A 26,618-nucleotide genomic window follows, 5' to 3' on the forward strand; every position below is an offset into this window, starting at 1 on the left:
CGGCAGGATTTAATTTTTTTCCAAGTTTGGTGAATTTTGGAATAAAATAAAGCCCTCAAAAACGCCATTCATGTGCCAATATAATATTAAACGTACCAATATCAACAGGGTCCTCACACTGTTAGTGCTCAGGCCCTAATTAGACATATTTTACGACACAAAAATCCACATTTTCAGCCTTAACTTTACCCTGCAGAGCTGGCTCAGCACATTTCCTCCTCTTCTCATTTTATACTCCTGCAAAACTTCCTCCTGGCTGCCTCCTGCAGCTGCCACAGATTACATCTTTCACAGGAAGGGCAGCAGGAGAGAAATGTTTAAACTCTCGCTGCCAGTTTGGCGATTTGAGCCGCTCACATCGGGCCAACATGCTGGTCAGAAGCTCCGTTTTATAACCAGCGATTTTATACATTCGTAAGCATTACTGTCAACTGTAATATATCCATGATTTATGCATCTGCCATGTTTAATGAATGGGGCTTTTCTTCAATGCACATATTGATACTATTTACTAAAGCTGTAGCAGATATTTTGTACCGCTGATCAATGATTCATGTTTAAAAATTTCCTCCAGAAATGCAAAATAGTCCATTTTTATAAAAACTCAAAAAAGATACATTATAAATTTTAAACCAGCCAATTAAGTACCATCTCCCTCTTCCTTTCTCCTCCTCCTTTTTCCTCCTTTCCCCTCTTTCTCCTCCTCCTCTTCTACCTCCTTCTCCTCTTCTTGCTCTCCCCTCCTCCTCCTTCTCTTCCCTATTTTTCCTCCTCCTCCTCTTCCTCTTCATCTTCCTCTTCATCTCCCCCCTCCTCTCTCTCCTCCACCTCCACTTCTTCCTCTCTCTCCTCCTCCTCCGTCTTCTTCTCCTCTTCTCCATTTTTCCCCTTCCTCTACTTCCTTTCTCTTCCTCCTCTTCCTCTTTCTCATCTCCCTCTTCCTTTCTCCTCCTCCTCCTCCTTTTTCCTCCTTTTCCCCTCCTCTCCTCCTCCTCCTCCTCCTCTTCTTCCCCTTCCTCCCCCTCGCCCTTCTCCTCCTTTTCCCTATTTTTCCTCCTCCTCTTCATCTTCCTCTTCGTACTCTTCATCTTCATCCCCCCCTCTCTCCTGCTCCTCCTCCATCTTCTTCTCCTTTTCCTCCTCTTTTCCATTTTTCCTCCTCCTCCACCTCTTTCTCCTCTTCCTCCTCCTCTCCCCTCCTCCTTTTTTCCTCCTCCTCCCACTCCTCCACCTCTTCTTCCTCCCCCTCCCCTCTTCCTCCTCTTCTTGCTCTCTCCTCCTCCTCCTTCTCATCCTTTTCCCTATTTTTCCTCCTCCTCCTCTCTCTCCTCCTCCTCCGTCTTCTTCTCCACTTCCTCCACCTCTTTCTCTTCCTCTCCCTACTCCTCCTCCTCTTTCCTATTTTTCCTCCTTTTCCCCTCAAATTTTTTTTAACATTTTTTATTTTCATGAAAATATACTTTCAACTATTTTTTTTTAGATTTTTAACCTCTGAAATGGGTCAATTTGATCCGTAATATAACAGGAGAGTTAAAGAAACCATTATTTTGGTCATTTGCAGCTTTCATCCAGCTGTTAGAGAACATTTTCTCCTGTTAGCTGAAGCATCCTGTGTGTGTGTGTGTGTGTGTGTGTGTGTGTGTGTGTGTGTGTGTGTGTGTTGTAACTCACGGGTGGTGAACTCTGTGGAGCTCTCAGCTCCCTTCCTGCCGTCGATCTCCCCGGTAACGGTTGCCGTGTACTCCTGACCGGCAGCCAGCCCCGTCTGGGTGAAGCTGGACAGGCTGCCCTCCACCTGAACACTGATCTGCTCCGAACTGTCCTTCTGTTGACACACACACACACACACACAATCATACACACACACACACACACACACACACACACACAAAAACAAACGAGAATCAGTCAAAATCAGCTCAGAGTGAGTGGAAACACTGAGCTTTCTGTAGGGCATCGTGTGTGTTTGTGTGTGTGTGCATGTGTGTGTGTGTGTGTGTGCATGTGTGTGTTTGTGTTTGTGTGTGTGTGTGTGTGTGTGTGTGTGTGTGTGTGAGTGTTGTGTGTTCATGTGTATACGTGGTTACACGTGTGTGTGTGTGAGAGAGAGATAGAGAGAGAGAGTGTGAGAGAGAGTGTGTGTGTTTGTGTGTGTGTGTGTGTGTTTGTGTGTATGATTGTGTGTGTGTGTGTGTTTCTGTGTGTGTGTGTGTATGATTGTGTGTGCGTGTTACTGTTTCTGTGTGTGTGTGTGTGGTTACGTGTGTGTGTGGTTACGTGTGTGTGTGTGTTGTGTGTGTGTGTGTGTGTGTGTGTGTGTGTGTTGTGTGTGTGTTTCTATGTGTGTGTGTATGTGTGCTTGTGTACTTGTGTTTCTGTGTGTGTGTGTGTGTGTGTTTGTGTGTATGATTGTGTGTGTGTGTGTTTCTGTGTGTGTGTATGATTGTGTGTGCGTGTTTCTGTTTCTGTGTGTGTGTGTGTGTGTGTGTGTGTGTGTTGTGTGTGTGTTTCTATGTGTGTGTGTATGTGTGCTTGTTTACTTGTGTTTCTGTGTGTGTGTGTGTGTGTGTGTGTGTGTTCTCAGAAAGGATCCTGAGGGAAACTCTTGTTGTTTAGTTTCTTTGTTTCTGCTCTAATCAGACTTTTCTCTCTCTGATTGATTGTTGATGTTATAGATCCAGTGATTGATTGTTGATGTTATGGATCCAGTGATTGTTTCAGCCAGGAGCAGGATTTAAAAACACATTCACTAAAAATAAAAGCTTGGAACGCTGCAGAGTGACGCTCCGTGTTGTGATCAGCTGTTAGCGAAGAAGCTCCAACAAAACAACAACGTGAAGAGAAACTGCAGAGGAAAGTTTAAAGTACGTCAGAAAGATTTATTATGATTGGAAAGATTGTTTTGGTGTGATTGAGTTTCATAATCTTGTTTTAAAAGAATTCCAACTCTTCAAAATGAACACTGATTGGTATGGAAAGGGGAAAAAAAAGATGAAAACTTAACGTTATGGAGAAATAAAAAGATCCTGTAAGTCATTATAGTGAAATGACTGGAAATAATGAATAAATATATCAATATTATCTAAAAAACAATGACTCGAAATAATGAGTTTGTACCTCAAAATAATTACTTAGTATTTCAAAATAATGGCTAAGTAAATTCAAAAAGTGACTTGAGATGATGAAATGAGTTAATATCTCAAAAACAATGACTTAGTATGACAAAATGATTAGTTTGTTTCTCAAAATAGAGTTAGAATTTCAAAATAATAACTTACTATCACAAAATAATGACTAATTACCATGAAATATTGACACATTTTCTCAAAAAATAATGAGTTAATATCTCAAAATTACGGAGCCCCTAAAGGGACATGGTGAAAATAAAATAAAACTTTGGTTTCCCGTGAGCACGAGAAACATTTCTGGTGAGCACAAGAAAGTATCTCGTGCTCACCAGAAAGTATTGCATGGTGTCTGTAAGAACACCCTCTGCATTTCAGCTTGTTTCTGTATGAAAATGACATTACAGGAGTTAGTTCGGCTATATTTTGACCTGGGGCTTCATTCAAGGTTATTATAGTTAACGAAAACTAACGAAATAACGAAAACTAGAATTGAAAAAACATTTTCGTTAACTGAAATAAAAACAAAAACTAGAGTTTTTAAAAAAACTATAACTAACTGAAACTGTATTGTGTGGTTACAAAACTAACTAAAACTAACTAAAATTAAAGTGGAAATGTCCTTAGTTTTCGTTTTTGTCAACTTTTTTCATTCATAATGCAGTGTTTCTATTTGAACATGCAACACATGGTGAATATGTTTACTGAGACTGGGATGTCTACACTCCAACTAAAATTCAAAACAGTTAATAACCTTATTGGGGCTGAGATAATAAACCAAAGGAAATAAAGGCAAAATTTATTATGACGACTTTGAATCTCTCACCCAACACATAGCCCATTAGAAAAAAACTAAAACTAACACTAAAACTAATAAAAACTAAACTAAAACTAAGCATTTTCAAAAAATAAAAACTAAACTAAAACTAGAAAACTCACTCTTAAAACTAACTAAAACAAACTGAATTTGAAAACAAAAAGTCACAACGAAATTAAAACTAAAACTAATGAAAAATCCAAAACTATTATAACCTTGGCTTCATTATAAGGACATTGCTGCTTTACTTGAAAAAAAAAAAACGACAGTTGTTTTCCCAAGATAACGATATAATTAATTTGAGATCTTGAGAAAACAAAACAATAGTGTAGTCCAGACGCGTAGCCAGTAATGTGATGTATTTGTAACCCGGCCCGTGTGGGAGGAGCCTCTCCACACCCTGGGACTCTGCGTTGTGTTGTTGATGATGATGATGAAGGGCGGAGGAGGGACCAGTCGGACACGGGTGGTCCTTATATTGCGGCTCGGACCGCGTCGTGCTTTATTTCTCACAACGGCTGGCAGCTCAACCTTAAACAGTACCAGTAAACACTGGAGTGGTACAACAGAAAGATTAAAGGCTTGTGTTGTGTCCTTACTGGTTTCCACACTAACTGGTTGCCGTAGGCTATGATCTGCGCAGTTTCTGTTACGCATGAGCTGTCCGTGGTACTGAAACAACAATCGCCGTTAATGTGAGGATTCTGGGTAACACTTAACTTGAAGGTATCGTCATAATAGTGACATGATACTGTCATAACTGTGACATGACACAGTCATGAACGTGTCATAAACATTATGTCAATGTCATAAACGTTTATGACTGCTGTCATTAAGTGTCATTCGGTTTTTGTCATGACAAGTTGACATTCTTTGGGTTGTCTTGATTATGACAACTTCACATTAATCAAAGTGACATTACCAGAAAATGTCACAAAAATAGATGCATATTTTGGTAATGTCAAGTTGCCATGACAAAGAAATTTTCTGGTAATGTCATTTTGAGTAATTTCAAGTTGTTATAATAAGGACATCCCAAACAAATTTAATGTCAAGTTGTCATGACAAAAACCGAATGACACTTAATGACAGAAGTCATAAACGTTTATGACACTGACATAATGTTTATGACACGTTCATGACTGTGTCATGTCACAGTTATGACAGTATCATGTCACTATTATGACAATACCTTCAAGTAAAGTGTTACCGGATTCTGTCTGATGCAGGTCTATGTTATGCTGTTCCTTAACAACATAGTATGTAACATGACATAACATATGTCAAAATAAAGAGTTAATATCTCAAAATAAAGAGTTAATATTTCAAAATAAAGAGTTAATATTTCAAAATAAAGAGTTAATATCTCAAAATAAAGAGTTAATATTTCAAAATAAAGAGTTAATGTTTCAAAATAAAGAGTTAATATGTCAAAATAAAGAGTTAACATCTCAAAATAAAGAGTTAGTATCCTGATGAAAAGAGCAAGTACATTGAAAATAATGAGTTAGTTCAGTTAGGTCCTCAAACTAATCCCTTAAAATCTGAACCAGGTGCACAGATTGTTGAAATTTATTGACACAAATAATTGCGATTGGCTAAAAATAACTAAAGAAAGCAAATAATGTGTTTCCCAAAATGTTAAAGTGATCTCTCTGCTGTTTGTATTATATTTTATTGGTGTTTCTACAGCCTTTAAGAGCCTTCGAGATTTAATAAGGAGTTGAATATTTTATGTCTTATTTATATTTTTATAAATCTTGTTAAGAAAAGTGCTGCCCTACATAAGTAAAGTTTGTTAATATCATACATCATTCTTTATGTTTCTGGCTTGTTGTTTCTTCCAGAATTAAAAACAGGTTTTAAATCGTCACAGTAATTATAATAATTATAATTCCTGTATCTGTGGTGACTGTCGTGACTCACCGCCCACTAAACTTAATTATTCCCATAATTCAGTCAGGATCATTTCACGCTGCACAGACTTCTTATTATTATTTAATTTATCTGTTGGAAATGTCTGAAACTTCCTCAGAGAGAGAACTGATGTTCTCTTTCATCGTCTCCTTCAATGAGGCTGACGTCATTAAAAACACAGACTCCAATAAAGTCAGGAAGCTTTAAGACAAGTCGAGGCTCTGTGGCGTCTCCGCGGGGCGTTCAGGGACCCTCGTTCTTCCTGGACACCAGGAGGTCCAACTGGAATAGTTGCCAGTATATTCTGTTTTATGTTATACTACAGTTATATAATATTATTCTACACTTATATTATATTATCCCACAACACATTAGTATTGTAGCTACTGATATTTATCCTTAAAAAGTTCCAGAAATTTACTGTATTATTTTAGAGGATTTTTTCTTGTTTTTACACGTGCAAATGCCCCCCAAAAATATATTAATAATACTTTTATTGCATATATACAAGTCAAAATGTGTAAAATAATATAATGGGATATTATATATTTTTTTCACAGTATTATATAATTTAAAATAATATTTCATTAAAAAATGTGTTCATTCTATAAAAAAATACAAAATGCAATAAAGGCAACTTTCTGTAAAACTTAAAATTTAATGTTAAAAAAAACATGTTAAAAATGGTAAAAAGTCTGGCAACAAAAACAAAATACTCTAGATATTCTACAGATATATATTTTACTATTTATTATTATTATTATTATTATTATTATATATTATATTTTATTATTATTATTTTATTTATATCTGCAGAAAAACTTAAAGTAAAAGCATGTGTGTGTGTCTCCTCCAGTTTTCAGCTCCTGAATGCATCAGTGTGTGATTCATAAAAAGTTAAATAAAAACTAAATGCTGTAACTAAAATAATTCACTCTGCTCGGATGATTCACGCACTCCAAAATAAAACTGGACTTTTATTTCTAAATGAACCGACCGTTGCCGGGCAACACTGACGACTCATCATAAAAAGTCTCTTCCTGCCTCCGAATCTGTTTTAATCCGTCTCTTTATAAAAAAAGAGACAGACGTCGTTAACCGGAGACACAAAGATCCAGAGCAGCTCATTACTGAACTCTGGTAGTTTAATCAGGAAAATGTATTAAAGTATTAAAAGTAGAGACATGTTTTATCATTATATATATGACATCATTAGATTATTATTACTCTTGCATTAATGTAAAAACAGGATTTTACTGCTGGAGCTTGTTGAACTAACTATTAATTAATGATTATTGTCATGATGGATTAATCTGCTGATCATTTTCTCCATTAATTGATTCTTTTTTTATGTTTTTTTTTTTTTTGGGTCAGGCTTTTCAATAACTTATTATTGCAGATTGCAAAAACTATGAAGCAATTTTAACCATTAAAAAAATAGCTTTTAGGTTTGTTTGTTTGTTTGTTTGTTTGTTTGTATCCAAATCAATCCTAATTTCCAAACTTTCAGGCCCAAAACGACCATTTTCCAACCGTTTCCTGTGAGTTTATTTTGAAAATCCATAAAACAAGCAGAGCATGATATGATGTCAATGACACGTGTGAAACAGACCCAAAAAAGATCCAAACAAAACAATCGTAGGCACACTTATGATAGATCATGGTTTTCTGGATTCCATTATATAACAGTATAATTTATATCCTAATTTCCAAACTTTCAGTCTGAAACTAAAGAACAAATTCTCACAAAATCCCCCAAAACGTAGTTTTAATGGACAGTAGTAATGGAATATGTTTTTTAAACCACAACTCTGCTCCTTTGTTCCCAACCTAAACAAGTACTTTTGTGGCTAAAACCTAACCGTTTCCTCTGAACACGGAAGTTTATTTTGAAAATCCATAATGCCATAATGCATGTAACATGCAGGACCTGACATCATGTCCATGACACGTCTAAAAAACAGACACTAAAGGCAACCCAAAAAATCCAAACAGATTAATTTTAGCACACTTATGACAGATTATGTTTTTTCTGGCTTCCATAGTATAATTTTTTTTATCCAAATCAATCATAATCTCCAAAAGTTCAGGCCCATAAGTGTCTGAAATTCAGGAAAAAACTGTCACAAAATCCCCAAAAATGTAGTTTGACATTAGTAATGTAATATTTGTTTTAAACCACAGCTCTGTTCCTTTGTTCCAACCATAACCAAGTACCGTTGTGGCTGAAACCTAACCATTTCCTGTGAGCATGGCAGTTTATTTTGAAAATCCATAATGCATCTAACAAGCAGGACCTGAAATCATGCCCAAAACTGATGCTAAAGGCTAAAAAACTCCCCAAAAATCCAAACAAACTAATCCTAGTCACACTCACGTATGATAGAATATGGTTTTCTGGCTTCCATGGTATAATATTTATCCAAATCAATTCTCATCTCTAAACTTTCAGGCCCAAAACAGAGTCTGAAACTCAGGAACAAACTCTCTAAAAATCCAAAATAAATGAAAAAAACCTAGTTTGACATTGGTTATGTACTATTTGTTTTAAACCACAGCTTTGCTCCTTTATTCCCAACCATAACCAAGGACTTTTGTGGCTGAAACCTAAATATTTCCTGTAAGCACGGAAGTTTATTTTGAAAATCCATAATGCATGTAACAAGCAGAACCTGACATCATGTCCAAAACTGATGCGAAAGGCAAAAAAAAAAAACCATAAAAAATTAGCCTCCAAGTTTGTTTGCCGTCCAAACAAATAAATCGTAGGCAAACTTCTGATAAATTATGGTTTTCTGGCTTCCAAAGTATAATTTCTATCCGAATCAAACTAAACTTTTACGCCCAAAACTGTGCATCACTCATTTTATTACTGATTTCAAAGTTACTGCAAAGTCTTGCACACATAAATAAGATAATCTCACCTCGTATAAATGTCCCTTTGATGATAGATTATGGTTTTCTGGCTTCCAAAGTATAATTTATATCAGAATAAATCTAAACTTTCACACCCAAAACTGTGCATAACTCATTTTATTACTGATTTCAAAGTCTAAGTCTTGCACACATAAAACAACCCACTGTGACATTGAATAAATTGCAGATAATCTCACAAAGTATAAATGTCCCTTTGAAGATAAATTTAAAGACACAAATAAAATATAAAAAAATAAAAAACATAGACATATTTTGATGACTGAATAATTATTTGAAGTAAAAAGCCAAATGTTCTCTGGTTACAGCCGCTCACATGTTTCGGCTTTAACTGATTATAAACTGAATGTTTTGAGGTTTTGAGACAGAACAAGTAACTTTGAAAACTTCTGAACAATTTCAGAACAAATGATGAATTGATTACTCACTAAATGAAAACAATAATCACTGGCAGCCTCATGTCTCGGTTTAACATGCTTTTATTTTGGTAAGTGAAATGTAGAGATCAGATTTAACAGAGGGAAGATTGACGACGTCGTCTGGAGTCAATAAATGTTTGTCGGATGTAAACGTGGTTCATTAAACTACTTGAACATTATTGATGATTATTTCTGTCTGTTGTTGTTTATCTGTTGGTCTGGTAAACATCCTCTCTCTCTCTCTCTGTCTCTCTGTCTCTCTCTCTCTCTCTCTCTCTCTCTCTCTCTCTCTCTCTGTGTCACAGCTGCGGCCCGGCAGTGATGTCATCTCTCTGGCAGACGCCATGTTTTTGACAGTGTTTACACGTTTCCGGAGCAACAAGCATCCCACATCTGCATCTTTCCCTCTGCAGCTCCCAGCGCTTCTCTCCATTCACTCACTGACTCTTCTGTTCTCATTCTCAATTAGTTTCCACCGATTTTCTTCTGTTCTGCTTGTTTGTTCTGTTGTTCTCTGAGCCCGGAGTGACAATCCTGACAGGAACACGGTTTAAAAATAGTTGTGATGTGTGATTGGGATCTTTAGAGAACGAACAAAGTCCAGAGTCTGATATTCAGGAAGAGATTCTCACAGAAACATGTAGTTTGACATTGGTGTCCAAAATCCATACAGAAGTTTGTGTTTTTAACCAAAGTCCTGTTCCTTTCCTAACCTGAGACAAGTAGCTGCGTAGACTAAACTTTATTTTGAAAAGCCACAATACATGCAACGAGTGGAAACTGATATTATGTCCATGATACGTCTAAAACCGGCACAAAAGGTTGCCTCGTGTGTCTGTATCTGATGACAAAGTGGGTTCAGCAATCTGCAAACTATTATTAAGTGCAGAAAATCGCAAAATATGTGTACAAAATGATGCATTTTAAAACCATACGTACGTGGAGGTTGCAGTGGGTTCTGAAAGTTTATTTCAACTGTTTAGTTCACTGTAGAAGTTAGCCCAAAGTCATTAAAGGAGATTTAACAACCCAAGTCCATTTGGTTCGTTCGAATCAGGGTGAAATCGAGAAATTTGGTCCTTTTTGTATTTAGTCTGGTTTGCATTCACAGTGCACAAATGTAAGCTGGAGATCTACTCACAGTTTTATTTCTTATTGGTTGGAAAGTTGGCGGCACTGATCTATCGTTTGCATGAATCCTTTTGCCTCCAGTTGATCTCAAATTAGTTCATAAACGTCTTTGTTTTTGTGGACTTTATTCAGCATCTCCTGTTTGTGTTCTTCAGCCCAGATGTCGATCAAACATCAAACTTTAGCACAAGTCCAAGTCAGACGTTCACAGAGTGATCAAACTGCTCGAGGGTTCATTTGGAAATGGACAGAGAGCCTCTCACAGGAGGTCTGGGACCGGGTGTTTTGGTCCAAACCAAAGAACGATTGGATCATTCACAAGAGACCAAACGAACAAGGGTTCAACCATCAGAGTTCAACTGAAACGGACTAAACTTTGAGCCGTGAAAGTGCCCTCAGAGTGACTATAGACAAAGAATGTTTAACCCTCTGGGCTCTGAGTTTATTTTTTGTCCTTCATGTACCACATAAAAAAATGTTACCCAAAATTTGATACCCATATTTGGTATCCAATTGTCTCACTTTAACCTACTAAAAATTATACGATTTACTACAATAAAAACCCCAAATATGCTCAATGAACTGTTTTGGAGCTTGAAAATGTAAACATAGGATACAAATATAGACATATAAAAAGGTTAAATTTAAATATAATAAAACTATATACAAAAAGTCCCATAAAAACATGAATATTTATAGGCTTTTTTTTTCATTGTTAGCGAGAGCTACACCAACGCTCAAATATTTCTGTACTATTAAATTAAAACGACCATATCTTTAGTTATACATGAGCTAGGAATGTCAAACAAAAACTGGGAGAACGTTTCAAGTCTGAACTTGGGGGGGAGTTGATAGCAGCGCTCCATGTGACCTGGTTTTTTTTTAGTTTGATAAGGCCTATTTATCTCTGGTCTGTTTCACTCCCTGACCTCTTGAGTTGTTTGACTCCAGTCTGGATCTCTTCTCCTCTCTGTGGGTTCAAACAGAGAACCATCATCTCCAGTCCTGTTGTTGTTTTCCATCACATCCTCCCATCACTTCCCGTCTGATTCCCTGGTGGAGGATTCTTCAGGCTCGTCTCCATCGTTTCCTCCGATCGCTCCATCCGTCACGTCTTCTCTCTCTCTCTCTTATTCTCTCCAGTTGTGGGCGGCTCTGGACAATTCCTGGTGCTGTTAGCCTGGTCCAAACCTCTCAGAGTCATTACTGAGTCATTACTAATCCCTCGATGATGTCACCGCGGGGAGATCACTGGTCTGTAGTGTCGAGGTGTGTGTGTGTGTGTGTGTGTGTGTGGGAAAACATGTTTGAGAGGATTCCAGGACATGTGCGGTGAGGTGATTCCTCTGTGTGTGTGTGTGTGTGTGTGTGTGTGTGTGTGTGTGTGTGTGTTTCTTTTCATCTCGGTGACAGTTTTGATTTTGACTGATTTAGAAAGTGAAGCTGAGAGTGTTTTCTTTGTTCCGCCGCCCTCTTTTTCCCACAAATACCGATGCAATTAGTAATTTTCCACGTCTTTAATGCCTTCTGCTGCTGATTGATCGCACATGTTGGAGAGCAGACTGATGGACGAGTGAAGTGGAGGTTACTGGTTTATGGAGCTAAAGGGGAAATAATGGTCAGCGCACTAATAAGACAGCGGTAACGACCCGGCCCGGTTCGGTTTGAGAGGAGCGACGTAGGAAATGAAAAAGAAGATGAGGTGTTTCTGTCCTCCGGGGGAACCGACTGAGATGAGACAGCTCATCTGACTCTCAGGAAACACAACTTCTGTCTGTTGCACGTTGAACAAAATGAAACCTACAGCTTGTTTTCTATCAAGTCATACAACTGGACCAACCAGCTTTAGATCTGTTTGGCACATTTCCGCTGAAGGGACTGTCATGGCTGCAGTGAAACCAGTTTAATTGATTGTTTTATATCGTCAATGACTGCTGGATCCTATACTCTTTGCACACAGCTGAATATCACAGTATCATGTTTCTGGGACATTAATGAGCAGCACAGGGGCTCCACAGGGCACTGTTCTGGGTCCCTTCCTGTTCTCACTGTACACAGCAGACTTCAAATACAACTCTGAGTCCTGCCACATCCAGAAGTACTCAGATGACACTGCTATTGTGGTGTGTATCAGGAATGGACAGGAATCTGAGGTAACATTTGACGGTGACGTTGACGGTGATTGACAGATGGTTCATCCAATCATCTGCCAGGTATTTTCTAAAAGTGCCTGACCATTTCCAACAAGGAAGTCATTAATAAATGCTTCATTTCTGCTAAAAACAGGCCTCATCTCGTCTGTTGCAGGACACATTTTGTCCTCTGCAACATGTGTAACTCGCACTATTGACTTTGTTTCCTCTGGTTTTCCTTGCACACAGCTGAATATCACAGTATCATGCAAGAATTGCAGGATTGCAATGTTGCAAATCAATCTCTGTCCAGCTTCCAACCTATCGGCATCCTGGGAAGAGCTACAGGCAGGTACGGGTTTGGTTTTGGCATCTGTAAGGCCGGTTAGGACATGAGATGACGATCAAAACAACAGTTTTCTGAAGGTGCTTGCGCCCTTTTCCAAAAGAACAACTTCTTTAGTAACTTAGCAAAGACGTTTCTGACAATCGGCTGAAAACAAACCTCACTTCGTCTGTTGCAGGACACATTCTGTCCGATGCAACACATACTTTTATTTTGGCGCCCTGCAGGTTTGACTGCAGGATCACATCTGTGTTTATTCACGTTTCTCATGCAGGATGTTACTTTCCGTCATCAATCGTGGCTGAAATAACCACAAGTGCTGCTTTGTACATACAGTAGAACTCTTAGATATGTCGAAAAAGAGCCAAACGCTGTCATTTCTCATTTAATGATATCATCTGGAGGTTCATAAAGGTCGGTGATTTCATCAACTTCTGCAGGAACTGTTTGGTTGACTTCCAGTAGAGTGCAAATGCATCAGTATGAAGCCATAATAAACATATTTAGATATGACTTAATGTCAATAAACGGATCAAAATGATGCAGAAATAACTACAACATGATGCTGATGTGATTTTATGCTTTGTCAGGTCTGTCGGCAAGAACACAAGAAAACTACGGTTAAAATGTTTGTTTTCTGAATGGAGTCTGGTACGACCGGAGTTATTATTTATTAGGGAGTTAATATTTATTAGGACGTTTTTTTATGGATTGTTGAACACTTTAAGGAGTTTTTAAGAGGCCAAAACACACAAAAAAACTGAAAAGTTTCTATAATTGAGGTATAAATCATGATGCTTTCATGGTATTTGTCCATTTTAGGGGTTTTCATGCATTTATCAGTATGAACACATAAAAAAGCGATTTAGCTGTGATTTAATGTCAATAAATGGATCAAAAGTATACAGAAACAACTACAACATGATGCTAAGGTGTAAGAAGACTGAATTGATGGTTTGTCAGGTCAGTCTGCAAGAACACAAGAGAACTACTGTTAAAATGTTTGTTTTCTGAATGGAGTCTGGTTCAATTAGAGCTATGCTTTGCAGGAGAATCTCAACACATGACAGAGTTCTCTCTAAGGAGTTTCCTTTTCCAGCTGAAAAGAGGATTCAGAGAGATTCAAACAGATCCTTTCATTAAGTTTTCAGGTGTTTCTACAGATTCTCCTCCTCCTCTTTGTGTCTCATATAAACCTCCAGTTGGAGTCGACACTGAGCTGTTTAAAGTGAAATCGTGTCTGTTGATCTGTGAGCACAAACACCTTCACGTTTGACTAAACCAACATGAAATATGATCAACATCAGGAGCAGGATTCACACTTAGACATGATGTTATCCACAGGCTCACCTCTCAATCTAATGTAGATGTTTATTGTCTGCTGCAGGGAAGTATCTCAGTACAAAACAATTTGTCTTAATATTGATTAATGTTTTTGCAGCCTGTCAGTTTTGCTTCACGTTCTCGGCTTCACTCTGCACATTCAGACATTATTTATTAGTGTTTTTTCTCCTGAAGCTGACAGTGAAGCAGCTTCTGTGTACATTCGGCTGCAGCCTTTAGGATGAAATCTCAAGTGTTTTCCATAAACACATCTGGAGATTTTGATCCCAACGTCAACAACAAGGAGCCGATATTCATCTCCAGAGAAGAGAACAGATTATTTTAACAGCGGAAATAAAGTCTGCTCTACAGATCAACGCAGGTTTGATTAATTAGACGTCATCTGCACAATTCTGAATAATCTTTGGGACTTTTTAATCAGAAAATGACTTGAATTCTCCATTAATAATTCATTTTATCTTCCTACTTCTTACTGCCCCAAAGCTTCTGAAAGTAGTGAACATTTTTTAAAGGTTTAAAATGTTTGAAAAATACATTTTTATGCTCACATTTCGGTGGATTTGGTGGAAATTATCCTTAAAGGGGCAAATTTATGTTTTTATCTGTTTTTTCTTTACTGTAAATGTTCCTAAATCAGTATTTTTGAAGCATTTCATAGACAGAAAGCTTCAGTTTTAAGTCCTTCTGCTCCTACAGCAGCCTCTCTCTCTGAATCTTTGTGAAAATTGATCGTTTGTCGTCTTTTGAGGGTTTCGGTGGGAACTTCCTGGACATTGTTCTCCTGGTTGTCATGGAAACGACATCAACATGAGCTGACGGAGAGCCGCCACTTTAAACAACAACAACCTTATCCAAACTCACACAGGATTTATGACATGTAACCTGGCAGCAGTTTAACATTTAGCCTTTGAATAATTCCTGCTGGAGGCTTGTTAAATGTGACTTTCTCCATCTGTTTTCAGACTGTTTCTCTTATTTCTGCAGCTCAAAAGGTCAGATTGTTTAGTTTCTAATCCTCTCAGAAGGTGGAGGTTGTTTCAGGTGATTCTCAGCAGCTTTAAAGTCTGTCTGCAGACCTCATCGGCAGGTTTTAAAGCTCCCCGAGGATCTGAACTAGGGCCACAGTTTTTCCTCTCCACGTAAAGATTTTGACCCCCTGAGCTGCTCTGAATGTTACATCTGCTGTCTGACTTATTCCTGCAGGTATTTATCTCTGTTTATCTCTGTTGACTGTAAACAGGAGCAGTTTATATTAAATCCTGGTCTGAATGCAGCGCTGGAAGAGGTATCCAGGTCCTTTACTGCAGTAAAAGTACTAATACAACACTGTGGAATTACTCCACTACAAGTAAAATCCCTACATTCAAAACTTACAAACTTACTTACTTTTACTTGCAGTAAAAAAACAAAAGTATCAACATCAAAATGTAGTTAAAGTATCAAAAGGCGGCTCGTTAAGAAGAAAACGAGTCGGCACAGTCTGCAAATTGCTAACAGGCTAACAGTTAGCTCTGTAGCAGTACAGTGTGTATGTGCTAACAGGCTAACAGTTAGCTCTGTAGCAGTACAGTGTGTATATGCTAACAGGCTAACAGTTAGCTCTGTAGCAGTACAGTGTGTATATGCTAACAGGCTAACAGTTAGCTCTGTAGCAGTACAGTGTGTATGTGCTGCTGCTGCAGGAGGTGTTCACTTAGCGATCTCTGTTTGTTTACAACAAGCACCAGACACTCTGTGCACAGTTAGTGATGCTGGTTAATTCACCATCACTATGTTTATGATCAGCAGAGACTTTGTGCATAATTAGCCATGCTGGTTTGTTTATGATCAGCTGCTGATGTTGTGCACAGTTAGCGATGGCGGCCACAGTTGCGTCTCCCGTGTTTAATCTGTCGCATATGGGATCACAGTCGAAACTGTCGCTAAGCGATTAAGCTACGATTGAAAACCATACATCAACTCCAGAGTCCTTTTTGTAGTGGAGACAACTTGCAAATGTAGTACAAGTACCTCCAAATTGTATTTAAGTACACTTAATGTACTGAGCTCCACTTAACACCACTGTCCGTATGTGAAAGTGTGCAGTAAATGTGTGTGTGTGTGTGTGTGTGTGTGTGTGTGTGTGTGTGTGTACCTGGCTGCTGAAGGTGATGTCGTAGACGTCGTACTGGACTCGTGGCGGCGTCCAGACGAGCGTGACGGACGTCTCCGTGACGTCTCTGGTGCTCAGCTGAGAAACTCCAGACATGACTGCAGAGAGAGAGAGAGATTATATTACTGTGTTATTCATATTTTTATTTATTAATCCATCTAACAGAACCAGTTGGCATTAATCAACATTAATCTAAATTCAACATATATTTTATCATATTTCCCTTTATATTAATCCACCCTATTTATTTTCTTTTTACGTAAATTGATTCATTATTTTAGCATTTTTTTACTTTATAAAAAAAATGTATACAATTATTTTTTTATTTATTTACTAATTATTTTCCCTTTGTATTAATCCACCCTATTTGCCAGTATCTAAATGACCAAAAAAAGACACAAAATGACAGAAAAAAATCAAAATTACTTAAAGAAGAAACAAAATGTCCAAAAAGATAAAAAAAAAGACAAAATTATTTTAAAAAGACACAAAATTACCAAAAAAGACCCAAAATTACAAAAAAAGACACAAAATGACAAAAAAATACACATATTTATCAATAAGACACAAAATGATTAAATAAAGACAAAAAAAACCCAAAAAGACACAAAATGACAGAAAAAAACTAAATTACTTAAAGAAGAAACAAAATGACCAAAAAAGACACAAAATTATTTTAAAAAGAAACAAAATTACTAAAAAAAAAAGTCACAAAATTACCAAAAAAAGACACAACATTATTACAAAAAAGACACAAAAGTATTTCAAAAAGACAACAATGTTAAAAAAAACACAAAATTACCAAAAAAAGTACTTAAAGGGACCTTCCACACACAACACGGTAAAGTGCCATTCATATAAAACTCAGATTAAACTGTCATGAAGGTGGGGGCCACAAAATATCGTCACGAGGGCCGCGATTGGCCCGCGGGCCGCGAGTTTGAGACCCATGCTGTACACATCCCCTCTGCCCCAGAACAAGATAAAAAGTTATATTTTTCCCAGTAAAGTTAGTTTTCCTCCCTCGAGTCTCTTTATTTCTGCTGTGATTGATGCAGTGGAACAAATGAAGCAGCAGAACTCCACCACGGCTGAATTTATGCTGAAATTGAGACGTTGGCTTTAAAAAGAAGAAGAAGAAGAAGAAGAAGAAGAAGAAGAGAGCAGCAGAGTGATATATGTATCAGCGCTTGGCATCAGATTGACTGGCAGCACAACAATAAAAGTCACTGTTCGATCAGATCTGCTGTTGAAACTGATACCAGGATGTTTTAGTCATTAAGGTCTTTGTGTTCAGGACTCCGGAGCAGCAGGGACCTCGCTGAGGATCAGAAAAAAAGGAGCAGAATGAAAACTGATCTAAAGATATTTTTATTAAGAGCTGGTGGAGAACAAATTAGAGTTCTCTGTCGTCTCGAGACTTTATCTCCTGCTGCCCCGTACATATGAGAACCAAGGTTACAACCAGGCGGCAACCTCCAGGTCTGAGCAGGGAGGCAAACCAGGAAGTGCCTTATTAAGCTGCATTCTACCAAAAATTCCAGCAGGGGGCGCTAAGTTTGGCTGCAGAAGCATTTGGGTCCATTTATTTCAATGCAAAATGAGAAGACTTACTTGATTTATTACCTCAGAAATGTTTTTTAGGATGGTGATGATGAACACTATGGTCGTAATCACTAGTAAAAAAAATCTTCTTCAAGACAATCTGATGTTAAAAGTGTAAATAATGGCCCCATTTAGAAGAAAATAGAAGATAAAGAATCATATGATTTGGGGCGGGGCTACCTTTGATTGACACTAACAAGGCGAGCCGTCATCAGGAGAGATGGCGCTCTCTCTCTCCTTTATGCCTTTGTTGTTTTGTTTGCAGACACACAACATCTTTTCAGCTACACCAGTGTTTCCCCTACATTCATTTCACATGATCATTAATATCAATGCGCCACTAATGATTTCTACTCAGCACAACACAACAACACACAACATTATTTTCGACTTGTTTTGAGTTGCTTTTTTAGTGACTTTTCAGACCTCCCTAGCGACTATTTTGATTTTGATGTTATGCAGCAAGAATCGGCAAGATCTGGTAGTGGCGGTGACGTTTGTGGAGAGAGACAGTTGGTTGTCAAGAGTCACGCCAAGGTTTTTGGCGGTTTTTGTGGAGACAACCACTGTGTTCTGGACAGTGATGTGGAGGTCAAAGGTCAGAGGCCTTCCCTGGGAGGTAGAGTAGCTCAGTCTTTCCCAGGTTGGGTTTGAGGTGGTGCGAGGATCCACTGGGAGATGTCGGCCAGACATGCAGAGATACTTGCTGCTGCCGGTGTTTCAGACTGGGGGAATGAGAGGATTAGCTGGGTGTCGTCGGCATAGCGATGATAGGAGAAGCCATGCGAGTGGATGAGGGAGCCAAGTCTCCAAAAGTCTCCAATAACACCTGAAAAAGTCACTGGATTTGTCTCCAGTTGCTTTTTGAAAAATAGTCTCTAAGGAGGTCTGAAAAGTCGCTAAACATAGCAACAAAGTCGCTAAGTTGGCAACACTGCTTCGCCGGCTTTTACAAATGTTGCATGTTGTTGTGGCGTCGAGTACTACGTCACATCCTGCTTAGCATTCTATCCAATCAGTAACCAGGCTTTTTACAGGGGAGAAAAGCGGCCCCGCCCCCTGGTGGTTGGTGGACTACTGGTGTAGAAAGTGTTGATTAGATCTGCAGGAGAGACGCATTTTAAAATGGAAAATATCGCCGACGATCAGGTTAATTTAATCGTGGCGGCCAAAATCGTGATCACGATTAAAATTCAATTAATTGTGCAGCCCTACTTGAGATTATTTCTCCACAATGAGAGTCAAAGCCACAGACTGACCAACAAAGCATCCAGTCAAACTGAACTCAACTGATATCAAACATGTTGGACCACAACAACTGCAGCATTTTATCAAACTTTAGAAAACAAGCTTCACTGCTAAGAATGTTTCTGAATGAAACAGAAAAAAAGATGCAGCTTTGCAGCTTTATTTTCTCAACTTCCAGACACACATGGTGCTTACATCTTCTTGTTTCATATATACCAGGATCTCCATGATATTCATAAAAGTGAGCCCGCTACGGCCTCCAGAAAGAACAAAAATGGCTAAAACTGTGCTGTATCGATTTGTTCCCCTGCCTCTAGTTTATAGTTTATTCCTGCACACACAGATGAAGCTGAAATAAAATAAAATAAAAGCAGAATCAAACAGAAAAAGGCAACAAAAATGAAACTAATGTAAAGTTAAATAGATAAATAATGCCTCTGTAACAGTCAGACATGATGTGTTCTGAACATTATTGCATTTTATAGTGGAATATTTATGCTGATAGTGAGTAAATAGTGTACAATTCACACATTTAGAGTAGTAAACTGAATGTTAGTGTGGAATTTATGACGCAGCCACAGTTTATCACTCAGTTTTATGACATTTTATGGTCATGAGGAACATTTTACTCCCCGTCAGGTTCTATCTACGTTCATTCACATCATGTTTCACATAAACTGCAGCTGACTGAGACAGAGCCTGGCAGGAGGAGGAGGAGGAGGAGGAGGAGCAGGAGCAGGAGCAGGAGCAGGAGGGGGAGGAGGAGGAGGAGGAGGAGGAGGAGGAGGAGGAGCAGGAGCAGGAGCAGGAGCAGGAGGGGGAGGAGGAGGAGGAGGAGGAGGAGGAGGAGGAGGAGGAGGAGGAGGAGGAGCAGGAGCAGGAGGGGGAGGAGGAGGAGGAGGAGGAGGAGGAGGAGGCGTGATGATAATAATTCACAGCCTCCACTTCACATAAAGTTAGTGCTGAAAAATTCACTGTTCAGATAAAATGACGTCAGTTTACCGTAAGTAATTACTAGAAGAACACACACACACACACACACAGAAACACACACTCTCTCTCTCTCACATACACACACACACACTGAGGCATGTGCACTGAGAAACTGCTGCAGAAATTTTGTGCAAACTCCATAAAACGAAGCCAATAATTAAGTTGCAAAAAATGCAAAAACTCAAGTCAACTACAATAGATTTGTACCAAACTTTTCACCAGGAAACATTTGTTTGGATTCAGACTCTAAATGAGCATTAAATAAATCAGGTGGCTGTAAAGGAGCTACTGCTGCCACCTCCTCCTCCTCCTCCTCCTCCTCCTCCTCCTCCTCCTCCTCCCAAGTCATTTGGTTAAACACTTGTCACTCTGACCACGTGTCCCGTGTCAGCAGCAGCAGCAGTCTGGGGGACGTTTTTTATGGATCCGGCTGCTGGTTAATGAAACAGTTCCGTCACTGAGTGGCTGCAGCTGCAGCAGGCGAGCTAACGCGCTAACGTAGCCTCAGCAACAACAAGGAGGAAGACAACAACAAGAAAACAGCAACACGAGTCGCTCTCACTCACACAACGCTGCATCGCATCAGAGTGAACAGTGGAAATAAAAGACTTTATGAGAGCTGAGAGCAGAATGTGAAGAAACGATGAGGTCACTGATGGACGTGAAGTTGTTGAATGAATCATCATAAACCAGATTTTACAACAGTTCAAAGCTCATTTATCAACACTGGAGGAGAACCTCAGAACTCTACTGGATTATTTTCATTTTAGGAAACTTTATGCTTCTACTCCACTTCATTTCAGAGGGAAAATGTTCAAAATGTACTTTTTACTGCATAATTATTAAAGAACTTGAATTCAACAGAGCAGAGAGGAGAGGAGAGGCTGTTTACACAGAGCAGAGAGGAGAGGACAGGAGAGGTTGGAAACATGACAACACTTCAACATGTACAATATGTGGACTTTTTTGGGGTAATTTTATATCTTTTTTGGGTAATTTTGGGTCTTTTTTGATAATTTTGCATATTTTTTGGTCATTTTTGTCTTTTTTGGGTCATTTTGTGTCTTTTTTGGGTCATTTTGTGTCTTTTTGGTCATTTTTGGAAATGTGTCTTTTTTTTAATTAGCCACATGATAGATATTCACTGAAATTTGTTTACACAGAGCCAAGAGGAGAGGACATGAAAGGCTGTTTACACAGAGTAGAGAAGAGAGGACAGGAGAGGCTGGAAACATGACAATATTTCAATATGTACAATACGTGGAGAAAACTGTGTTTTGTTTGTTTTAAGTTCATTTTGTGGTTATTTTAAAAAAAAAATTATTTTGTGTCTTTTGGCGGTTATTTTTGTGGTGCCTTTTGGTAATTTTGTCTTTTTTTGTTGTCATTTTGTGTATTTTTTGTCATTTTACATCTTCCATCGGGTCATTTTGTGTCTTTTCTGACAATTGTGTGTCTTTGTGTGACAGGAGAGGCTGTTTACACAGGGCCGAGAGGAGAGGACAGGAGAGGCTGGAAACATGACAATACTTCAATATTTACAATATGTGGAGAAAACTTTTTTTTTTACAACATTTGTGACACTTGTGGGCACTTGGAAAAGTGTTTATATACATTCAATTTTATTTTTCTGTCATTCTAACTGTATTATTCTGCACAAAGACATGTTTGAGTTGTTCCCACTTCCAGCTATGATTGTGGTGTTACTTTTAGTCTGAGATGGAAAGCTGCTGACTGTTGTAGTTCCGTCTCCTGGCAGATCTGCATCTTTAGGAGAGCTGTGGGAGCTGAGAGGTTTACAACATGGAACCACCTGACTGTCTGAGTCCAGCTGCAGGGAGTGGATGGAGACGTTCCCGACTGCTGCCCCACCACCCTGAAATGTTTTGGGATTAAAGGAGCAATAAATCCACCAGAAATGGCTCCCAGCTGAGGAGCTGAGGAGCTGAGGAGCTGGGTGGAGAGGGAGAATTTTTTTGTCTTTTGGAGGTTTTAGCAGACTCAGTTTTGAGACTAAAGGGAATGTATTGAAACTAGAAGATATACAGAATATATTGGTACCATGCAATGATTTCTTGTTGCAAAGGGGGTGAAATAATGTGACAAAGTTAGTCAACATATCTGAATGAAAATGTGTTCAATGGATACCCACGAGTCTACTCTTTACAATTATCTATTGATGCTATTGTTTTGAATATTCCTGCACACTCCCTAAACAGTCTGTGAGCTGCATAAATCGGGTCTTACTGGAAAGCTGAGTTTCTTGTGGTTCAATGAGCCCAATTTTCTTCAATCTTTATATCTTGTTGGAAATGAGGTGAAGTAACACTCCAAAGTTGGGCTAAAATTTCACAAAGGAAAAGCAGACATGCCCACTTAATGCTGGTTCTTTGCATTGAGCATAATTGTGTTATTTTGTCGTATTTTATCTGTATAATTTAGCACACTGGGGTCTCTAAACAGTCTGTGTGCTGCATAAATTGGGAGAAACAACAAGACTAAACTCTGTGTGTGAACCTTGGCTGCTTTTCTCTGTTTCATATGATACTTTATTAAATATTTGGGCTGTTTATAGACGTGACATGCCCACTTTATGCACTTTATCAGAAGCTGTTTGGGGCAGAATGCATGCAGTGTTTCTCCTGCAGTAAAATGTGTTATTGTGTCCTCTTGTATGTGAATATATTGGTGCATCCTGGGGTCCCTAAACAGTCTGTGAGCTGCATAAATTGGGTATGACTGGAAAGTTGAGACTCCTTTTGATTCAATAAGCTAAATTTTATTCAACCTCTATATTTTGTCCGAAAGGGGGTGAAGTAACACTTAAAAGTTGGGTGAAAGTGAAAAACTGACATGCCCATTTTATGCATTTAGTATAAATGTGTTATTTTGGCCTAATGTATTTAAATATTTCTGCATAGCGGGGTCTCTAAACAGTCTGAGTTGAAAAAAATTGGGAAATGCAACAAGACAAAAATCTGTGTGGCATGCCCACTTTATGCACTTTATCAGATGCTGTTTGTGGCAGAACCAAAGCTGTTTATCTCCTGCAGTAAAATGTTATTTTCACCTATTGTATGTGAGTATTTCTGCATCCTGGGGTCCCTAAACAGTCTGTGAGCTGCATAAATTGGGTCTGAGACTCTTGTGGATTCAATGAGCTCAATGTTCTTCATATATGATGATGTTAGTGAGTGAAACTTGAGCTCGGTGTATAAAATGAGCTACTGTGACCTCTAGGATAATCACAGCCTCATGAAACAACCACCAACTAAAGACCTGGAGCATTCAGAGGATGGATGGCTGAGACACTAGATTGCCAATAAGTGGGTTTCTCAGCAGGCAACACAACACAAGTGCTGCCATACAATTGCACAAAATACACAAATCTGCTAAAGTCTCTGAAACCAAATCCCAGCATGGATTTTTCTCTTTAAAAGTTTGATTTAAAAGCTAGATGTGTTGTCTTTGACTCACCGGTGTCACAGTTGGGTCCGGTCATGCCCTCCTCACACTGGCTGCAGTCCGGTCCGGTGAATCCTCTCCGGCAGACGCACTTCCCTTTGACGCACCGCCCCTTGTTGTTGCAGTTACCGGGGCAACCTTTGGCGGCGCAGTCCGGCCCGGCGAAGCCCACCTCACACACACACTTCCCGTTCACACACTTCCCGCGGTTGCTGCAGTTGTTGGGACATGCTTTGGCGGAGCAGTCCGCTCCGGTGAACCCGTCGTTGCAGACGCACTCTCCGTTAACGCAGCGCCCCCTGTTGTTGCAGTTCCCGGGGCAGGCGGTCTCAGAGCAGTCGTCTCCGGTGAAGCCGATGTCGCACTCACATCGACCGTTCACACACCGGCCGCGGTCGTAGCAGTCGTTGGGGCAGATTTTCTCAGAGCAGTCGTCTCCGGTGAATCCCTCGTTGCAAACACACTCTCCGTCCAGGCAGCGCCCCCTGTTGTTGCAGTTCCCGGGACAGGCGGTTTCAGAGCAGTCCGGCCCGGTGAAACCGGCGTCACACACACATTTACCGTTCACACACCGGCCGCGGCCGCTGCAGTTATCCGGACACGCTTTCTTGGAGCAGTCCGGTCCGGTGAATCCAGGATTACAGACGCACTGCCCGTTAATGCAGCGCCCCCTGTTGTTGCAGTTCCCCGGACAGGATTTCTCGGAGCAGTCCGGTCCGGTGAAGCCGCTGTCACACACACATTTACCGTTCACGCACCGGCCGCGGTCGCTGCAGTTGCTAGGACACGCCTTCTTGGAGCAGTCCGGCCCGGTGAAGCCCGGATTACAGACACACTGCCCGTTGACGCAGCGCCCCCTGTTGTTGCAGTTCCCCGGGCAGGACTCGTCGGTGCAGCTGGGTCCGGAGAAACCGGCGTCACACACACATTTACCGTTCACACACCGGCCGCGGTCGTTGCAGTCGTCGGGGCAACCGCTCTGAGAGCAGTCGGGTCCGGAGAAACCGGGGTCGCACACGCACTGTCCGTTCACACAGCGGCCGCGGTCGTTGCAGTTTCCGGGACAGTTGGAGTTGCTGCAGTCCGGTCCGCTGAAACCAGGGAAGCAAACGCATTTACCGTCCACGCAGCGGCCCTGATCGCTGCACTCGTTGGGACACTCGTCCTCCTTCGGTTTGATGGAGCAACCGGCACCTGAAGGAGACAACGGACAACGAGCAGGTTAGACAAGAGACAGAGGACACAGAAACACCTTGTACATGTAAAAAACACTGAAGAAAAATCTGTTTTTACACTTTCATGATGGACTTTCCATGCAAACTATTCTTCAGCAATACTCTTTGACGCATTCAAGGAGCAGGACAAATAAAAGAGGATTTGAACAATGTACGTATTGTGAAGTCAGACATAGTAGATATATGAGGAGATGCCCCCAAAAAAGTAATTTACAGTCATGGAAAAAATGATTAAACCACCCTTTTTCTTCAATTTCTTGTTCATTTTAATGTCTGATACAACTAAAGGTACATTTGTTTGGACAAATACAATCATAACAACAAAAATAGCTGATAAGAGTTTAATTTCAGAGCTGATAAAGACATTTTCCATGTTTTTCTTGATTTTGGTTATTCTTCTAGTCTTCTTTTACAATTCTAAGCCTTTTTCTGACTTCTATTTAACTAAAATTTGTGATTCTGCTGTTTTATTTTGGGTCCTCTGGTATGGAAGTAAATCTGTGTCATTGGAATTTGAAACAAAAAAAAAGCCATTGGATTTCTAGCACTGAATATTTATGCATTGAAATTATGTATCGAAGGTTAAAAAATTCAACTGCAAAAGATTCAACTGCCAAAAATTCAACTGCAAAACCGTTGAAAATCATTCAGATACATAATTTCGATGCATAAATATTCAATGCTAGAAATTCAATGGCTTTTTCATTTTAGAATCCGATGACACAGATTTACTTCCATACTGGTTTCCTCCACAGTCCAAACAAATGCAGTTTAGGTTTAACTGGTCCCTCTAAATTGCCCGTAGGAGTGAATGAGAGCATGAATGGTCGTCTGTCTCCATGTGTCAGTCCTGACTCCAGCCTCCCCAAGTCCAGATAAGGAGTAAAAGATAGCCAACACTGCTTGGTACCAGATTCATATAGCTTAACATACCATAACTCCACTGAAATTCCTTGTATGTGTATGTGGCATATCTATGAAGCTGATACTGACTGAAATTTGGCTCATTTAAACGATCAAAAAACCCCTAAAAGTTCCAAACCGCTGCTCTAGACTGATTCATTGCAGGTGTTGTGTTCAGGACTGTAACGGTTTATCTCCTCAAACCAAACTGTCACAGTTAAGTGCATTCAGTCACACACAGAAGAGTCAGTCGGTGGATCGATGCTCATCATGTGGAAGGAGACGAAGCGCCTGCAGGGTGTGACGAAGTCTGCTGACAGCAGCGAAGGTGCCCGGCTCTGCCTGCTCTCCAAAGGCTGACTCAGAGTCAGCATAGGAGCCAATGAGAGGGCAGTTCCAGGTTATAATCACTAGAATGAGCAGCAGCCTCAGTTCAGGCTGAATCATGACAGCATGACTGCACTCAGTAGGTATTCTACACGACGCTCTGACTCAAAATGACTATTCATGCTCAAGTAAAATAATGTGGAGTCATGGAAAATAAGGCCTTATATAAAAGGGGGAACTTTCACCAAGATGTTGTGGTGATACAACTCTTAAAAATTCACCCCCCTCACATGATATTAGTGACAAATTAGAGACCAAAACCATATTTGTACCAGGCTGTAAAGATGTTTATTGCTGCTGTAAAGTTGTTGTTTTTTAACATGGGCAGTGGCGGTTTTAGACCAGTTTCACTGTGGGGACCAAGGAGAGGACAGCGTTTAACCTCTGGTTCTTCACATATGTTTTTTTTTTTTGTTTTTTTTAAGAAAAATGAAGAAATAGCTTTGTTAGAGCGATCTAAAAAAA

General features: G+C 39.6%; 1 protein-coding gene across 1 annotated transcript in view; it reads right to left on the reverse strand.

Moving 5' to 3' along the window:
- The window catches only part of LOC131984378 (mucin-2-like), a 61,324-nt gene that overhangs the window by 23,450 nt on the left and 11,256 nt on the right, over positions 1-26,618 (reverse strand). The window contains exons 4-7 of the mRNA XM_059349223.1: positions 24,089-24,822; positions 23,641-23,992; positions 16,300-16,415; positions 1,672-1,825 (exon numbers count right to left, since the gene is read on the reverse strand). Of these exons, the coding sequence (XP_059205206.1) occupies positions 1,672-1,825; positions 16,300-16,415; positions 23,641-23,992; positions 24,089-24,822 (1,356 nt within the window). The remainder of the gene's footprint in view (positions 1-1,671; positions 1,826-16,299; positions 16,416-23,640; positions 23,993-24,088; positions 24,823-26,618) is intronic.

This window comes from Centropristis striata, chromosome 14 (genome assembly GCF_030273125.1).
Source record: "Centropristis striata isolate RG_2023a ecotype Rhode Island chromosome 14, C.striata_1.0, whole genome shotgun sequence".
Classification (NCBI taxonomy): Eukaryota; Metazoa; Chordata; class Actinopteri; order Perciformes; family Serranidae; genus Centropristis; species Centropristis striata.